The sequence below is a fragment of the Nyctibius grandis genome, chromosome 31, assembly GCF_013368605.1.
Source record: "Nyctibius grandis isolate bNycGra1 chromosome 31, bNycGra1.pri, whole genome shotgun sequence".
Lineage (NCBI taxonomy): Eukaryota > Metazoa > Chordata > Aves > Nyctibiiformes > Nyctibiidae > Nyctibius > Nyctibius grandis.
In genome coordinates, this window is record NC_090688.1 from 5,370,879 (window position 1) to 5,388,831 (window position 17,953).

General features: G+C 65.1%; 3 protein-coding genes and 1 non-coding gene across 5 annotated transcripts; 2 read left to right on the forward strand and 2 right to left on the reverse strand.

Moving 5' to 3' along the window:
- Positions 1-130: 130 nt before the first annotated feature.
- Positions 131-237, reverse strand: LOC137675078 (U6 spliceosomal RNA). Its single transcript, XR_011049884.1, has one exon. It is a non-coding gene; the product is annotated as a U6 spliceosomal RNA (small nuclear RNA).
- Positions 238-568: 331 nt separating this feature from the next.
- MED16 (mediator complex subunit 16) lies at positions 569-9,265 on the forward strand. The gene is made up of 15 exons (XM_068420726.1): positions 569-621; positions 904-1,096; positions 1,494-1,601; positions 1,793-1,962; positions 2,537-2,968; positions 3,217-3,322; positions 3,983-4,138; positions 4,477-4,688; positions 4,958-5,164; positions 5,610-5,820; positions 6,021-6,154; positions 6,489-6,681; positions 6,937-7,153; positions 7,546-7,629; positions 8,695-9,265. Exons 2-15 carry the CDS (start codon positions 961-963, stop codon positions 8,819-8,821), a joined length of 2,493 nt encoding a protein of 830 aa, XP_068276827.1. The 5' UTR covers positions 569-621; positions 904-960; the 3' UTR covers positions 8,822-9,265.
- A 999-nt stretch (positions 9,266-10,264) lies between these two features.
- Positions 10,265-12,351, reverse strand: LOC137674818 (complement factor D-like). Its single transcript, XM_068420561.1, has 5 exons — positions 12,203-12,351; positions 11,959-12,112; positions 11,541-11,685; positions 10,929-11,186; positions 10,265-10,690 (listed from the first exon to the last, which is right to left on the reverse strand). Exons 1-5 carry the CDS (start codon positions 12,261-12,263, stop codon positions 10,517-10,519), a joined length of 792 nt encoding a protein of 263 aa, XP_068276662.1. The 5' UTR covers positions 12,264-12,351; the 3' UTR covers positions 10,265-10,516.
- Positions 12,352-14,968: 2,617 nt separating this feature from the next.
- Positions 14,969-17,953, forward strand: PLPPR3 (phospholipid phosphatase related 3). Of its 2 annotated transcripts, none has more exons than XM_068420738.1 (7): positions 14,969-15,043; positions 15,167-15,352; positions 15,534-15,663; positions 15,897-16,092; positions 16,173-16,285; positions 16,359-16,570; positions 16,686-17,953. In XM_068420738.1, exons 1-7 carry the CDS (start codon positions 14,969-14,971, stop codon positions 17,931-17,933), a joined length of 2,160 nt encoding a protein of 719 aa, XP_068276839.1. In that variant the 3' UTR covers positions 17,934-17,953. The 2 variants fall into 2 exon arrangements, with proteins under 2 accessions (XP_068276839.1, XP_068276840.1); XM_068420739.1 differs by having other exon boundaries at positions 16,173-16,230; positions 16,397-16,570.

Sequence of the window (17,953 nt, forward strand, 5' to 3'; positions counted from 1 at the left end):
GGGCCTCACTTTGGGGACTCGGGAGCAATAAATCCGCGGTGCTGCCGCTGCTCCGGCCGCGTGTGGCGTGGGGAGGGGTCGCGGGGGACCCTCGGGCACCTGCTGCAAAAGGTGGGTGCGGGCCGGTCCCAAAAATATGGAACGCTTCACGAATTTGCGTGTCATCCTTGCGCAGGGGCCATGCTAATCTTCTCTGTATCGTTCCAATTTTAGTATATGTGCTGCCGAAGCGAGCACAAGAGTACACCTCCCCGCTGCGGTATTTAAGGCTCCTTCACACAGACATTGTTACCACAGGGTGACTGCACTCGCGCGCCTGCGCCTGGCTCCGCTCTGAGCGCCCCCGAAGTTCCCCAACCCTCGAACACTTCGCTTCGCTTCAACTTCACCGAAATCCCCCAAATCCACGGGTTATTTTTGCTGCCGCTGCCCCAGTGGGTTCTGGGTAGGCCTCCATGCAAATTTAGCCGCTGAGTGGCTCCTCCTCCCATCCCGGCGCTGAGGGCGTCCTGCGCGGGCTGTCCGCAGCGGTGCCTGAGCGGGGCGGGGCGCAGGCGCGCGGCGGGCAGCCCTCAGCGGCGGGGCGGGGTCCTCGCGCGCGGCGGGAGGCGGTGCGGGCCGGTGAGTGGGGCCGCGGTGACACCACCCCCCCCCGACAGGCCGCGCCCCCGCCCCGGGGGGCACCGGGGCTTCTCCCGGTGCGGGGTGTGTCCCCACCCGCGCCCGGGAGCTGTGCTGCCCCGCACACACACACCCCCGGGGCTGGGGTCCCTGCCGGCCCCGCGGGAGCTGGTGCCTGTTCCCACCCGGGCGTGCGGCGGGGCCCGGGCGGACCCCTCAGGGGGAGCCGGTGTAACCGGGCTCTTCCTGCGGCCTGTGGAACCGGCTGTTTCTCGCTTCCAGGGAGGAGCGGGCCCCTCTTCGCCCTCCCCGGTGCCCCGGGGCTCTGCCCGCCGCGCCATGGACCTGGCCTATGTCTGCGAGTGGGAGAAGACGCCCAAGAGCAACCACTGCCCGTCCATCCCCTTGGTGTGCGCCTGGTCCTGCCGCAACCTCATCGCCTTCACCACGGACCTCAGAAACGAGGAGGAAAAAGGTGCGGTTCGCTCGTGGCCGGCGGGGGAGCGTCCCCCGGGAGCCCACCGCGTGTTCAGGCAGGTCCCGCCAGGCCGGGCGGGCTGTGCTCGGCTTTGACCCGAAAACCTCTCACCTGACACAGGAAACTCGTGCTCGTCCTTTTCCTTCCGTTCCTTAGATTTAACGCGTGTTGTGTTCGCTGGGGAGTGGTTCTCACTCCGCTAAAGCAGGGCAAGCTCTGCGTGGCTATCTGGTGCCTCACCCAAGTTGCCAAGCACGGTTGTTACCCTTCCCAAAACTGCTTGATGGAAAATATTTTATGTTTTCCTCGGCATCAGCTGATGTTCTGTGGGTTTAGAAGTGCCAGCTGTGCAGCTGGCAGGGAGGGACAGTGATTCCCTTCTCTCTTGGTGTAGATCTCACCCACATGGTCCATATCATCGACACGGAGCATCCCTGGGACGTCTACTCCGTTAACTCCGGCCATGCCGAGGTCATCACTTGTCTGGAGTGGGATCAGTCAGGTGAGCCGGGGTCCCTCCTCGCTACCCTCTGTCCCACCCTTCATGTGCCTTTCCTAAAGCGATGGTGACGGTGGAGAGGGAGCTTGTCCGTGGCTGCGCAGCCAGATCAGTTCTCTCCCTTTGGACTGCGCTGGGGCGGTTCGATTTCTTTGGCTGTAGCCCCTGGTTCTCACGAGGCGCCGTTGTCGTAGGCTCCAGGCTGCTCTCGGCGGACGCGGACGGCCACATCAAGTGCTGGAGCATGACCAACCACTTGGCCAACAGCTGGGAGAACACCGTGGGCAGTGCGGTGGAAGGGGACCCGGTGGTGGCCCTGTCCTGGCTGCACAACGGCGTGAAGCTGGCTCTGCACGTGGAAAAGGTTTGGCCCCGCTCTGCAGGGGATCCCGTCGGCAGGCTGGCTCGGGTCGTTAGCAAAGGACTTGGGAAACCCCTGTCTGTGTTTCTCTCTGCTCCGGGCTTCCTCCTTGGGCAAATTGAGTAGGGGAGCTTCTCCAGTCAAAAAGAAAAAGCCAGATTCCTCGTTCCTGCTGAATTTCAGCGGGGGTTGGATGCCTTGTTTCTCTTGATGCTTTAACTGTGTCTTCCTTAGTCTGGTGCTTCAGTTTCCATGGCTGCAACATGGAGATAAAAGCATTTTTTTGGCTACTGGTAGTATTTCAGAAGAGGCCCTGAGATTTGATCCAGGGATTTGGGAACGGGAGCCGTGTGTGTGCGGAGATAAGGTGCTTGTTTAGAAACGTGTCTAATTCCATCAGACTCAAAAAGAGCAGCTCTGCCAAGCAGAAGTTACCTACTTAGGTGTTTTTAAACATTAATTCCGGTGTCCCGCAGAGAGAAGCCTTTCCCTCTCCTCAGTGCTGGAGAACCCGAGGCACAGGGCCATGAAGGGTGTCGGGTACAAACGTCTTTGTGTTGTTGATCTTCATTCACAGTCTGGAGCATCGAACTTTGGCGAGAAGTTTTCCAGGGTGAAGTTCTCCCCGTCGCTGACGCTGTTTGGTGGGAAGCCCATGGAGGGCTGGATTGCCGTGACCATCAGTGGGCTGGTGACCGTCTCTCTCCTCAAGCCCAACGGGCAGGTGCTGACATCCACAGAGAGCCTGTGCCGCCTCCGCTGCCGCGTCGCCTTGGCCGACGTCGCCTTCACCGGTGGGGGGAACATCGTGGTGGCCACGTCAGACGGCAGCAGCAGCTCCCCCGTCCAGTTCTACAAAGTCTGCGTCAGCGTGGTGAATGAGAAATGCAAAATAGACACCGAAATCCTGCCTTCCCTCTTCATGCGCTGCACCACGGACCCCGCTCGCAAAGACAAATACCCGGCAATCACTCACCTGAAGTTCCTGGCTCGGGACATGTCAGAGCAGGTGAGCATCTGCGCAGGCTGTGGCAGCACGTGGCAGAGTTCTGCCTCTCTTTCTGTCTAGCCAGAACTAGGGACTTCACTGCTACGTATCACTGGTACAATCCTCTGCATTTCACCAGTGGAGTGTAAACAGTTGGGAGAAGGAGCCTCAAACTGGAGGAGAGAGGGAGGGATGGAACGTGCTGGGGTGGCGTCTCTCCCTGGTGTGAAGGTTGTGCCCGTGGTTGCAGCGTGGTGTCTGTTCTGCAGGTGCTGCTTTGTGCTTCCAACCAGAACAGCAGCATCGTGGAGTGCTGGTCCCTGCGGAAGGAGGGCCTGCCCGTCAATAACATCTTCCAGCAAATCTCCCCTGTGGGTGAGTTTCTGCACCAGATAACTCTTAAAAACAGGAGCAGGGTCCAAGTGCAAACCATTATCACGTATAGGGGATCATCCAGAACCCCGTGTTTATTTTTCAGGCGTTCTCAGTCACGTGCTCTCTCCATCTGTTTGCATCTTAGGCAGCAAATTGCTGTTTCCAGGCAGTGGTTCGATTGTCGCTTTCGCTCAATAAAAGGCCTTTCCTGTGCTGTGCTGTGCAGCCGCTCTCCCTGCTGAGCACCGAGCGAGCTGAGCCCTCTGAAGGAAGGAGCTCATGCAGCAAAGCTCATTTGATCGAGCTCTTCAGTCTGCGTGTTTTTTCCACTCAATTTCAGATATAACAAAATCAAACCTATGCAGTTTGTTCCAGTGAAATATAAAGGATTATTGTACATAAGGACTTTTTTCTAATTGCCACCAGCAGGGCCTTCCATCAAAGGAGACTTAGCGAAACAAGTCGTTGTTTGTACAGTTACTGAGATCAGAAAAAAAAATAGGGAAAGAGGAGGGAAATATACAGGTCTGGTAGGATGAACAAACAGCTCTTGATCTGCAATCCCGCTTAGCTGGGGAGTGTGGGCAGAAATTGGCACGGGGGGGTGTTTTCTGATCTCTTTGTGGAGAGATGTCTCACTTAGGTACTTATCTTTCAAAGTCGGAGACAAGCAGCCCATGATCCTGAAGTGGAGGATTCTCTCTGCCACCAACGACCTGGACCGCGTCTCGGCCGTGGCGCTGCCCAAGCTGCCCATCTCCCTGACCAACACGGATCTGAAGGTGGCAAACGACACCAAGTTCTTCCCTGGATTGGGTAAGGAGTTTCTGTTGTCTTTCTCCTAAATATGTAGCTTTTGCCTGAAACTTCACCTTCTTCATCTTCTGAACTGCAGCTGAAGTGAGAATGTGGGACGAACCGTATGAGGTGCTGGTAGGGAAACTTCCAAAGACACAGGAACTCCCCAGCCACGCCGTTTTGTTTCTGTATCTCAGTGAAACGCTGACGTGGCCTCAGGATACGAGTGTCCCTGCAGCCCGCGGCCTCTGGGTGCTGTGGTGTTGCCACACGGGCTCTCGGCAGCTTCTCCGGGCGAGGTGTGGGTGACACCGGGAGCTGTCCCTTGCTCAGCCTCGGGTGTCTTCTCTCCCCAGGTCTGGCTTTGGCCTTTCACGATGGCAGCGTCCACATAGTTCACCGCCTGTCCTTGCAAATGATGGCTGTCTTCTACGGCTCCTCCTCCCAGCGCTCCGTGGACGAGCAGACCATCAAACGGCAGCGAACGGCTGCTCCCCTGGTCTATTTCAAAGCCATGCAGCTCTCCTGGACGTCCCTGGCCCTGGCTGGCATTGACAGTCATGGGAAGGTATTGTGCTTTGCTACGGGGAGCGTGTGTGAGTTGTTCTTGTCCAGGCTCTTTGTCTCTCTAAGAGGTGATGGATCACTCAGAAAAACGCTGGGAATGTTACTTCCAGCTGTGTGATCCATGTTAAACACGGGATGTATCCCGTTACTGCAGGAGTTGTATCTTTGGGTCAGGAACGAGCTGCAGCTGGCCCTGTGCTGTGCTACAGCTTTGCAGAATGTTTTCAGTCCAGTTCTTAACACGGATTTTCCTTTGCCTCCTCCCTTCAGCTGAGCATGCTTCGCATCTCCCCCTCCATGGGCCACGTGCTGGACATGAACATGTCCCTCCGTCACTTGCTGTTCCTGTTGGAGTACTGCATGGTGACTGGCTACGACTGGTGGGACATCCTGCTCCACGTCCAGCCCAACATGGTCCAGAACCTGGTGGAGAAGCTGCATGAAGAGTACATGCGCCAGAACGCGGCCCTGCAGCAGGTCAGTGGGAGCGGAAGGGCCCCGGCGCCCTGCCGAGGGTGGGCACGTGGAGGGGTCTCTGGGACTGGGAGGAGGGAGGAGTAACCACCAACGCTCAGGAGACAGACGGCTCTGCCTGGCTGTGCTCTCTGAGTGCTCTACCTGGGCGGTTCTTGAGGCGTGGAGAACCTCCATTCCGTGTAAGCAGCGTTCATTTTCACTGACATTAATGGGTCTCTACCTGCTGGAAACTTCTGGTGAGATGGTGGAGTCTGTTTCTGGCAGATTCTGGGAACGGTGGCACTGTTTGTGTGTGCACAGAGCAGTGTTCACGTGCACGGAGCAGCACTCGCTGTTCCTGTCATCCATGTAGCAGAAATGGAGAGTAGAGAATAAAGCAGTTTGCTTTAATGAGCTTATTCTAATTCTGCTTCTGCTGCCGTGTGTTCTGGTGTCTGTCAATCAGGTCCTCTCCACGCGCATCGTGGCCATGAAGGCGTCTCTCTGCAAGCTCTCCTCCAGCACCATAGCCCGGGTGTGTGACTACCACGCGAAGCTGTTCCTCATCGCCATCAGCTGCACCCTGAAGTCCCTGCTGCGCCCGCACTTCCTCAACACCCCGGACAAGAGTCCCGGCGACCGGCTCACCGAGATCTGCTCCAAGATCACAGACATAGGTAGAGATTGCTCGTAACACCTGGCACTGTGTTCCGAGGGGTTCGTGTCACATCGTCCCCCTTTGAGGTTCAATATAAAGTGTCCCGGTCTCATAGTGACCCCCCGGGTTTGAGGAAGAGGAGGGTGACCTCTCTTGGCATGGCAAGGACAGGGGTGAGGTTTGGATCCTGAGCCAGGGGATGTCTTGCTTCTGTTTCAGACATTGACAAGGTGATGATTAACCTGAAGACAGAAGAGTTTGTCCTGGAGATGACCACGCTGCAGTCCCTGCAGCAGCTCATCCAGTGGGTGGGAGATTTTGTGCTCTACCTGCTGGCCAGCCTCCCCAATCAGGTGAGAGCGGGGGGTCCTGAGCACAGACCAAGGGGGCAGAAACCACGACCCCACTGTTCTTACGGGAACAGACACTGGGGAGGAGAGTGTCAGAAACAGCAGAGACACAAACTGGTCCTGTCTGGGCATCGAGGGTGCAGGGACTGGCGGCTGCGTTCGGAGGAACGGGCTCAGTGGCCGTGTGACTCGTTTAAGGCTTTGATGAACCTCCGTGTGCCGCTGGCCGCGGCTGGCAGCGAGTGCCACGGGCTGTGCGGTGCCCGGGCAGGGGGGTTGTGTGAGGAGGGAGCAGCGGCTCTGGGGGTTGTCCCAGCCTCTCCGTTTCCCCCCGCAGGGCTCGCCGGTGCGGCCCGGACACAGCTTCCTGCGCGACGGAGCCTCCCTGGGCATGTTCAGGGAGCTGATGGTGGTGATCCGGATCTGGGGGCTCCTGAAGCCGAGCTGCCTGCCCGTCTACACAGCGACCTCGGACACCCAGGACAGCATGTCCCTCCTCTTCAGGCTCCTAACCAAGCTCTGGCTGTGCTGTGAGTGTTTGCCACTTCCCCTGAACAAAAGAGCCCTTCCTCGGTGTGCGTGGTGTGTGGAAGGAATAATTGTGGGGAGTGACTTCTGAGTGGGTCTGTGGTGTTTGGAAAGGGCAAGTGCAGCTGCCAAGTTCATTGTTCTCTGTGCTGTGTTGGCGGGTGGAGGAGGAAGCTGCACGCAGTTCTCCCGATCTCTAAATGAGCAATTTAAAGATCACGCTGGTTTCTCTCCCTTTTGCTTCATTTTCCATGCAGGTCGTGAGGAAAATCACATAACGGAGCCCGACGATACCCTGATCGACGAGTGCTGCCTCCTGCCCAGCCAGTTGCTCATTCCCAACATCGACTGGTTGCCCATCAACGACGGCATCATCAGCAAGCTGCAGAACAAGCAGCTCGTCCGGCTGCAGTTCGGGAAGGCTCCTGGGCTCGCTGGTCACACTGTCTCCTCCCAGTTCGATGCCTTTGTCAGGTACAGAGGCCTGAAACGAAGAGGTGGGGCGGGGAGAAGAGGGTGTGGGGAGGCTGTGGGAGCCCTTGGCAGCTCTGAGAGGTCGGCAGGTTTGGGACGCCTGTGCTTTTTGGCTCGTCTGCTTGCTGCTGTGACCCAAGAGCAGTTTGTCCTCTCTGCTTGAATTCATTTCTTAACTTGCAATGGGCTGGGAAGTATTGAAAAGAGATGGCAAATGGAGGGGAAAAAAAATGTTTGTGGTAAGATTCACGTCGGCTTGGCCTTGAATCCTGTGGCACTCGATGGTAGTCAAAGCCTGTGTCATGTTGGCCACTGAAGTGCAGCGCGCTGTCCTGGAAACAGCTTTTAGAAAGGGATATTCTAGAAAAGTTCCCATTCTTCTTCCTGCCCAGGGCGCCTGGACAGCCCAAAATCGACCATCTGAGGCGGCTGCACTTGGGAGCGTACCCGACGGAGGAGTGCAAGTCGTGCACCAGGTGAGGCGCAGGCTGATCCCCTGGGCGCAGGGGAGCTCTGGGCAGAAGCTCAGACTGTTCTTCTTGTCATCCAAAAGCTCTTTCAGTCTCTGTTTGCCATCCCAGCTGGTGTCCCGGTGACATTTCGTGTTCATTGTGTCTGCAGGAGGAAATGCTGCCTCTCTAGTGAGGCTTTTGGTGCGTGGCACTGCCCCTTGCACTGGGATAAAGCCGTTGTGGTGGTGTTTGAGGCATCCCTAACCTGGAAGGCCGAGGTCCTTAAAATGCTGGTTGGAGAGCAGCGTGGCTGACTCGAGGGAGCTGCTGCTGCATCGCTGCAGCACGGCTGTTAGATTAAAAACCTCATTGCAAAGTAACCCCAGCTCTGAGAGAACTGACTGCGTTGGCCATTGCCAGCCACTGAACTGTGCTTCATCTGAGGGCTGAATTAAACACGGTATTGCTTTAACAGGAAAATCTGAGAGCAGTCACAGGTAAATAGAGACCAGGATTTGGCTTCTAGGAGCCTTTACTAGTGACGAGAGATCCTCAGCTTGTTGTGCAGGTCTGGTCTTTAGATAAAACTACCTGTGTTCTTGGGGAGGAGCTGGTGAGAGGAGATAATCACAGTATCCACGGTGCCGTTTTGGGGTTGTCTTTCAAACTGGGCTCGCATTCTCAGTCCCTTTGTGCTGCCCTCTTCATCCACCCGCTCAGAAGAGCCTGGATTTCAAAATAATGGTGCAGGGAGCAAACATCCGTCTAATCACGTGGTTGAGTTTAGCTTTAATTATTGGTTTTAATAGCAAGTCTGTAGCAGATTATTTTTACAAGATGACTGTCTGCTGGTTTGTGTATAAATAGCAGCTGGGGGCTGCTGTTGGAGACAGCCTGCTGCTCCCAGATAACCTCTCTGCAGCTCGGGTAACTGCTCTCATGGCTTCGGCTGGCGTTTGGTGCTCACAAACATCACCTGCAAGGACGGGAGCTGGTTCCCCCGCAGCCCCCTCGCTCCCTGCAGACGCCCCAGCCGTGCTGGCTGTTCCCTGGCCGCCGGTGTCTCCTGAGCTCCCCGTCTCTCCACAGGTGTGGCTGTGTCACCATGCTGAAATCGCCCAACAAGGTCACCGCGGTGAAGCAGTGGGAGCAGCGCTGGATCAAGAACTGCCTGTGCGGGGGGCTGTGGAGGAGGATGCCCCTCAGCTACCCCTGAGCGTGGGGACGAGCAGAGGAGCCGCCCGGAGCTTCCCTCCTCGGAGGTGTTGGGACACGGGGATGCAGCTCTTCTCCTGAGCTCCCCCAAAGCGTCGTCCTGGTGCTGCCCGCGGGACGGTGCCCAGCCGCTGGGTCCTGGCGTAGTGACGGGTGGTGGCTGGGGGGGAACAGACTGTCCCCAATGGCAGCGGGGCAAGTACCTGGCCCCTGGTGTTCACCCTTTGCTGCAGGGAAGTGCAGCGAGGGCTGGTCACTCCCTGCTCCCTGGGGCTTCTCCAGCCCTTGAGCAAACTTATCCCGCTGATGGGAGACGTCGCCGTCGCTCCTCCCTGTGTGTGAACGGAGCGATTCCTTCCCCCTCCGGAGAAGCAGGAGCAGGAGCCCCCTCTGTTTCTCACTAACCAGCAGCTCTTTTGTAAATAAATTCCCTTAATTTTTTGTACCGGATTGTTCGGTTTGTTTTCAGCACCTCAGCGGTCCTGGGGGTGACTGGGGTTGTCCAGCGCGGGGCCAGGACAGCTGAGACACAGCCAGAACGAAGCGGGAGAGCCCCGAGCTGCCCGTCTGGTAGGAAAGGAGCTGCCGTCCTTTGCAAAACTGGAGGGGGAAATTAACGTTCCCAAACGAGGAGAAAACATCAAGGCGGGAGAAGTGTTGTAAGTCTCCACGTTCAGACAAAGCCGGACGCCTCCTGCCCGGCCAGCAGCTCCTGGGGGTCCCCTGAGGCCGTTCGAGGGGGTGAACAAGCCCCTTCTCACGCGTTCCCTTCCCTTGGGAGCTGCATTTCATTTATTAGTGGAAAGTTGAGCTGATGGCCCAGAGCTGATGGCCCAGAGCTGATGGCAAAGAGCTCAGCCCTCGGCTCCGGCTAACGCTTTGCTGTGTGGGCCTGGTCTCCGCCTCGCTCTTTGCCTCGTAATTACCCACAATCAAATGGCTGATTAGGAAACTGCACCGTCTCGTTAAGGCTCTTTTCCCCAAGAGCTGAGCGCGGCCGGCTCCCGCTCCAGCCCCCTTTGCCCTTCCACGGGCCCCTGGGCCATGGGGCGAGGGTCTCTGCTCGGGTCCCCGTGTTGCCCCCGCTGCGGGAGCCGCTGCCCCCTCGGCCTTATCGCGACGCGCAGGTTCTGCTGTGCCCGACAGCAGCACAATGGCTCTGCGGGAGGGCCCTTCTCGCCCGCAGGACCATCCCCTGCTCCCCCCGAGGGGGCCGTGGGCTGGGGGTCCTCAACCACGGGGCACAGGAGGGCGCTTGGGGGGCACCGGGGTCCACGTGCCCCTTGAGGAGCGCCCGCTCGGGGCAGAGCAGTGAGGTTGGGGGGTCTCGGCCCTCGGTGAAGGCAAAGGAGGGGAGGGGGAGTGGGGGGGGGCCCTGGCCACACCGTGCCCCGGGCTCAGCCTCAGCCTCTCCCCACCGACCCCCCCACGGCGCTGGCAGCTCTGCAGGAATCATCACGGCTTTATTGCGGTCGCGGTCAGCGTTATGGGTGCGTTCAGCAAAGCCTGGGGCTCGTGCCAGCGCGGGGGGCTGCGGCCCCCCGGCCAGGCCCCACGGGGACCCCCTTCCCCCAGCCCAGCCCTCCCTGGGCGCGGGGGCTGCTCCGGGAGCGGGTCGGGCAGGTGGGAGCCCCCGGGCACTCTGGCTGTGCCGGCAGCAGCAAGCTGTGGTGTGGGGCCGGGTCCCTGGGGGGGCTCAGGGAGCGTCCCCCTCCCCGGCCGCGGTGGCCATGACGCCGTCGATCCAGGCCGCGTACGGGGCGATGCGGGTGTAGATGGCCGGTTTCTTGTAGTTGCCGCAGACGCGGGAGCCGGCCGTGACCACCCCCTCGGCCACCCCGGCACACACCAGGGGCCCGCCCGAGTCTCCCTGTGGAACCAAGGCTCGTCAGCACCGACGGGGGGCTGCTGCCCCATCTCCCACCCCGACCCCGGAGCTGGGGGTCCCTGCCAGCCCCCGGGTGCCCTCAGCCACGGGTGTCACCGCAGGAGCTGTGGGTTGGGGTCAGTCCTGTCCTCCCTCGCTCCCCCCTCGCTCTGCCGCCAGCCCAGACCCCCGGCTCTGCGGGACCGTGGGTCCGTGCCGGGGCAGGAGGGGCGAGCGGTACCTTGCAGGTGTCCTTCCTGCGGGAGTCGGTGCACATCATCTTCTCGGTGATGGTGTGGTCGTGGCGGGTGCGGTGGTTGCAGACGTCGCGGCTGATCACTGGCCGCTCCACCTGGTGCAGCCGGTCGGGCCGGCGGCCGCTGTGGGTGACCGTGCCCCATCCCGCCACTGCGCACACCGTGTCGGCCGCCACGTCCCTGTCCTCCCGCTGGATCGGCAGCACCCGCACGTGCGCGTTGAGCTCCGCGCGCTGCTCCAGCTGCCGCGAAGCACGAGGGGACGCGGCTCAGCGGGGGCTGGCCACGGCCTGGGCACGGCGAGTGCCAGGGCTGCCCCAGCCTCGGCCACACTCAGGGCTTCACCTCCCGCCCACAGCCCCTGGGATGCAGCCAGAGCTGCAGCTACGAGGACCACGGGGAGAACGGAGGCATCTGGATGCAGCCCAAAGGTCTTTGGTGGGGGAAGCGGGGACGGTCCCAGGGGACGGAGGGGACGGAGCAGCCCCAGCCTGGCCTCGAGGGTTTCCTCCCGTTGCGGTCAGTGGCCCCGTGGGGTCCCCAACGGGCCGAGCCCGGCGGGTGGGGGAGCAGGGTCCCCGTGGCCCCCAGCCCACCTGGAGGAGGAGGAGGTCGTCCTTGTTGTTGTGGATGTTGCTGCCGGGGTGGGGGATCTGGGCGCGCACCCGGTACAGGCGCTTGTGGGGCTCCGGCTCCGTGAGGGAGTGGGCGCCCAGCAGCACCTGGAAGGCTTTGCCGTCCCTGGAAGAGAGGGAGCGCGGGGGGGGGTGCAGGGGCTCTGCCCACCCTGGGGGGCACGGCGAGCTGGGGGCACCGCTGCACCCGGCCATGGAAACGGGGTGCTGTGGGGTGCCAGGGACCCCCCATGGGGTGCTGGGAGCTCCCCGGGGGTCACCACAGGTGGGAGCAGAGCCCTGGTGCTCCGACACCGACGTCAGGGCTACGGAGCAGGATTTGGCAGCAGCCCCCCAGCGCAGAGCAGCCCCCACGCTGACCCCCCCCCCAGGCACTCACGTCTCCTCGGCGCAGTGGGCAGCGCTCAGCACCCACTGCTCGGCGATGAGGAAGCCCCCGCAGATGTGCTGCCCGTCCAGCTGCAGCGAGGCCATGTACGGCCTCAGGTGGGGCTCGGCCTCGGCGCCGCCCAGGATCCGTCCCCGGGGCTGCCCTGTGCCGGGGGAGAGAGGCCGGGGGGGAGCGTGGGGCAGGGTCACCCCAGCTGTCCCCACCCCGGGGTGCGGGATGTGGGTGCACTCACCGGTCACCGCGGCCCCCAGCAGCAGAGCGAGGACGAGGACGGGAGCAGGACTCGGCCCCATGGCCGCGGTGGGGCCCGGCGGTGCCTCTGCCCGGCGTGGGGTGCGCGGGGTCCGCGGGACGACGCTGCTCAGCCGGGGCCGGGGCCGGGGCTCGCTTTTATGGCCGGCTTTGGGGCGGAGGGGGCAGGAAGGGGAGCGCGGGGGCAGCCGGGGGGGTTTCCGCAGCGTGGGACGAGTGTTTTTAAATATTCAGCTTATAAAAGGGGCCAAGAGTTCCCGGCACAAACAGGGCGGGAGGGAGGAAACAGCCCGGCCCAGCTGCCGGCGCTGGCACCCGCCGCGGGGGATTTCTGCACCGCTGCTTTCAAAGCCGGAGCCGAATCCGGCTCGTGGCACGTGAAGGCTCCGGCACATGTGGCAGCGCCTGGGCCTGGCCCCAGCGCCCCCGGACCAGGGACCCCCGCACCAGGGACCCCCGCCCGGCTGCCCGGGGAGGGTCGGTGGGTGCTGGGTACCAGCTCGGTGGGTGCCCGCGGCCGCGGACCAGACCTGAGCACCCCCCCGTGGGTTTGCCCTTGGGGCTGACAAGGACAGTGGGGTCGGGACCACCGGCACGTGGTGGGGGTCCCCAGGGGAGCCCCCTGCCCCGAGGGGAGCCCCTGCGAGGGCTGGGGCGCAGTGGCCGCGGTGGCGGTGGCAGGGGCAGGGGTGGCGGTGGCAGCCCCGGTCCCCTCTGCCTTCCCCCCCGGTGCCACTAAGCGGAGCCACCGCCCCGGCTCCCGCCCGGTCCCGGCGCATCCGCGAGCTGCGGAGCCGCCCGTCGCCCCCACCCAGGCTCGTCCCCTGCGCCCCTCACCCCGCCTCGGGCCTCCCCCGCGGCGACACCGAACGCCACCGAGCCGGGACCGGGGCTGCGACAGGGACATCGCGCTGTGCCCGGTTGGGACCGGGGGTCCCCGCAGCCCCTGTCCTGCTCCCGCCAGCGCGGCCCGGTCCGGGGGGGCTCTGGGGGAAACCGGGCAGGGGCTGGAGCCCACCCTCCTCCTCCTCCTCCTCCTTTCTCACCGGGGGTCTTCGCAGCTCGGTGTCGCGGGGGTCCCTTTGTCCGGCTGCGCAGACACCCCACAACGGGGGACATCGACCACGGCCCCCCCAGCGCCAGCCCCCCCGACCCCCAGCACCCACAGACCCCCCCGTCCCTGGCGCCATGGGGGACACGGGCGAGGAGGGCGCAGGGGCCGGGGTGCCACGGGGGTGGGGGGGTCCCGGTGCGGGGGTCCCGGTGCAGGTGTCGGGAGGGTCGGACCACGCGGCCGTGGCCGAGTTTGGCCCAAACGGGGATTGTCCGCGGGGGGAGCGGCTTAACGGCGGCTTCCCGGGATCGGGGATTTGGGTGTTAAACGCGCCGGGAGATTTGTGCCCACTTAGAGCCAGAAACGGAACGGGGGCAGCGCGGGGCGGCCGGAGCCGCGGTGCGGGGCCGCACGGAGCCCGGACGGGACCGTGAGTGGGTGGGTGCCCAGGGGAGGGGGGTCCCCCCCGCCTGGCAGAGCCCAGGGGGGTGCCGGGGGCTGGCGGAGCTCTGGGGGGTGGGTTTGGGGTCACGCACCCCCGCGCTGCGGGAGCCCCGGCTTGGCAGCTCCGGGGAGGGGGCTCTGCGGGGCAGGAGGGGCCCCGGGGGGGTGCGACCCCCACTCCCCGCAGCACATGGGGGGAAAGGGCTGATCCGGGCGGGCCGGGGGCGGGGGGAGCCCCGGCGGGGCGCGGGGGGGGCCCTGGGACCCCCCCCCCCGGTGCCTGCTGCAGGGCCGGGGTGCGGAGCGGCGCGGGGGGGGGGTCGGTCCCGCTCGCCGCCCCCGGCCCCGCCCGGCCCTTTGTCTCGCCCCCGGCCCCCCCAGAGCCCGGCCCCGGCCCCGGCGGGGGCTCGGCGGCCCGGGAGGGGCGGGGCGGGGGGCGGCGGGGCGGAGGCGGAGGCGGCGGGGGCGGAGGCAGCGGCCGCTCCCCGCGCTCCGCCGAGGCAGGAGCATCCCGGCTCGGGGCGCCCCGCGGCCGCCGCCCCCGCCGCCCCCGGCCCCGCTCGCCCCGGGGGGGCCGCAGCAGAGGTGAGTGGGGGGCGGGCGGCCGCGCCGGCACAAAGGGCCGCTCCCCCCCCCCCCGGCCCCGACCCCCGCCCGCGGCTGCGGCTGCGGCACGGCCCGAGCGCCCCCCGCCCGCTCCGGGCCCGCCGCGGGTCCCCCGCGCTCCCCCGTTAATACCCCCCGTTAATACCCCCCGTCAATACCCCCCGTCATCGCCCCCCCGTCATTGTCCCTCCGCCGCTGCTCCATCCCCGTTATCCCCCCCCCCCTTTTGCAGCCGGGGCTCGGTGGCCGTTTCGGGGCGCTGGGGCCGGGGGGTGCCCGGGGACCCCCATCCCCGGCTCGGCTCTGCGGGCGGCACCCCCCCACCCACACCCGGTGCAGCCGCCTCGCCGCCTATCGCGGTAGTGGCCGCCTGTCGCGACAGCCGAGCCTCCGCCCCACCTGTTGTCACGGCTCGGCCGGACCCCCTCGGGGTGCTGGGGGTCCCCTGGGGGGGGCGGGCACAGCCCCGGCCAGGCTCGGCCCGCGGTGCTGCCCGGGGGTCCCGGCGGGGCGGCAGGGGGGCAGCGGGGTGACACCGGGGCTGCCCGGCCCCCCCGTAGGGCCGAGAACTGGGGGTGACGCTGCGGCCCTGGGCAGGGTGGAGGGACAGCCCGGCGGGACCCCGGCACCTGCCCCAGGACCATGATCCCCCCCAAGGAGAAGGCCCGGCCCCCCAAGGACAGCATGACGCTCCTGCCCTGCTTCTACTTCGTGGAGGTGGGTGTGGGGGCGTGAGGGGCTCAGCCGGGGGCTCCCTCCCCAGGCATGGGGGGGCGGGGGCTTGGCCCCTTCCCAGCGGGGCTGCGCGGTGCCGGTGGTCCCCACACTCTCACCCCGCAGCTGCCCATCGTGGCCTCCTCCATCGTGACCCTCTACTTCCTGGAGCTGACGGACCTCTTCAAGCCGGCCAAGGTGGGCTTCCAGTGCCACGACCGGGCGCTCTCCATGCCCTACGTGGAGACCAACGAGGAGCTCATCCCGCTGCTCATGCTGCTCAGCCTGGCCTTCGCCGCGCCCGCCGCCTCGGTGCGTCCGGGGCTCGTCCCGCCGCGGGCTGGGGGAGGACGGAGCCTGGGAGAGCCACGGCTCAGGGTCCCGGTGCCAGCAGTGCCAGGGGACTGGTGCATCCGTGGCACGGCACCGCCGGCAGCCTGGACCCCCCCAGTCCCCCGGGGCGGCACCCCCTGAGCTGCCGGTTCCTCCCCAGATCATGGTCGGGGAGGGCGTCGTGTACTGCCTGCAGTCCCGGCTGAAGGGCCGCGCCGGCGCCGAGGGCAGCATTAACGCCGGCGGCTGCAACTTCAACTCCTTCCTGCGCCGGACCGTAAGGTTTGTGGGTACGTTGTGCCGCAGGAGCCCTGCCCGCCGCGGGCGCTGGGCTGGGGGGCTCGGGGCTGGAGGGGACGCAGGGGCACCCCAGGTGTGACACCAGGAAGGCACAGCCCCACCCAGACCCCAGACACCACACTGGACCCTTCCCAGCACCTGTGGGTGCCCCGGGGCTGGGTGGGCCCTGGGTGCCCTGTGGGGGACAGGGGGTGACCCGCCGTCCTGCTCCTGCCACCCCCAGGCGTCCACGTGTTCGGGCTCTGTGCCACGGCGCTGGTGACGGACGTGATCCAACTGGCCACCGGCTACCACGCTCCCTTCTTCCTGACGGTCTGCAAGCCCAACTACACGCTGCTGGGCACCCCCTGCGACGCCAACCCCTACATCACCCAGGACATCTGCTCGGGCACCGACAAGCACGCCATCCTCTCCGCCAGGTACGTGCCGGGGGGGAGCCCCGCGCGCGCCGCCGGCCCTCCCGCCCCATCCCAACCGTGCCCCCCCGTCTCCCCCACAGGAAGACTTTCCCGTCCCAGCACGCGACGCTCTCGGCTTTCGCTGCCGTCTACGTGTCGGTGAGTTCCCGGCGCTGCCCGGTGTGTGCCGGCTCAGCGGCAGCGCGAGCTCCGTGCCACCGGGCGCTGAGTCCCGGGGAGGGGATCGGCTGCGGTGCCGTGATGGCGGCGGGTGCTGGTGCCACGAGCCGTGGCTCACAGCCCGTGTCTGCCCCGTCGTTGCCAGATGTATTTCAATTCCATCATCTCGGACAGCACCAAACTCCTTAAGCCCATCCTGGTCTTCACTTTTGCCATCGCTGCCGGCATCTGCGGCCTGACCCAGATCACCCAGTACCGCAGCCACCCCGCCGACGTCTACGTGGGCTTCCTCATTGGCGCCGGCATCGCCGCCTACCTGGTGGGTGCCGGTCCCCGCCCTCGGGGCAGCCGCGGCGGCTCGGGGTGGGGGAAAGATGCTCGGCACAGGCCGCGGTCCCCGGCGCCGTGCTGACCCCGCGCTCCCCCTCCCGCAGGCTTACCACGCCGTCGGCAACTTCCGCGCCCCGACGGAGCGGGTCCTGGCGCCGGCGCCCGCCAAGGACGCCCTGCGGGCACTGACGCAGCGCGGCCACGACTCCGTCTACCACCAGAACAAGTCGGTGAGCACCGACGAGCTGAACCCGCAGACGCGGCTGGAGGAGGCGGCGCGGCCGGTGCCGCGGGAGAAGAACTCCCTGGGCAGCCTGAAGCGGGCCAGCGTGGATGTGGACCTGCTGGCCCCCCGCAGCCCCATGGGCAAGGAGAACATGGTGACCTTCAGCAACACCCTGCCCCGCGTCAACACCCCCTCCATGGACGACCCGGCGCGGCGCCACATGACCATCCACGTCCCCGTGGACGCCTCCCGCTCCAAGCAGCTCATCACCGAGTGGAAGCAGAAGTCGCTGGAGGGCCGGAGCATGACGCTGGCGGAGGAGGCAGCGCAGGGCCAGGGCGCCGGGGACGCCGGCGAGGACGTCCCCACCTCCCTGTACCCCACGGTGCAGGCGCGCTCGGCCGAGCGGGCGGCCATGGGGCCCCGCGTCCTCATCCAGCCCCGGCCGGGCGCCTCGCAGCTGGTGCACATCCCCGAGGAGAGCCAGGCGGGCGCCGGCGTGGCGGCCGGCGGCGGGGCGGCCGTGCGGGCCAAGTGGGTGATGGTGGCGGAGAAGGGGGGCGCGCAGCGGGTGGCCAACCCCCCGCGCCTCATGCAGGTCATTGCCATGTCCAAGCAGCAGAGCATCGTCCCCGTCACCCCCAAGCACTCGGAGACGTCCTCGTCCTCCACCAGCTCCGACTCCTCGCAGTACCGCTCGCCCTCGGAGCGGGACAGCTCCAGCATCATCACCATCGACGCCCACGCCCCCCACCACCCCGTCGTCCACCTCTCCGCCGGCAACGGGCCCTGGGAGTGGAAGTCGGGGCCGAAGGGGCCGGAGGGGCCGGACGCCTACGAGCTGGGTGACGTGGGGAAGGATTTCCGCGGCTTCCGCCCGGCCAAGAGCGCCGGCGTCTCCCCCGGCTCCTCGGTCAGCGACATGGAGCAGGACGAGCCGCGCTACGGCAGCCTGGCCGCCATCCCGGGGGCGGCGGGGGGGGACGCCCCCTCCGAGGGGCTGCTGGGCACGGCCAGCCGCGAGGCCACGCTGCGGAGGAAGCCGGCCGAGAGGGACGGGCAGGCGGACACCGACGTGGACCACTACTACAAGAAGATGCAAACCGGGCGGAGGTTTAAGGACTGAGCCCCCGGCGCCGTCCCCAT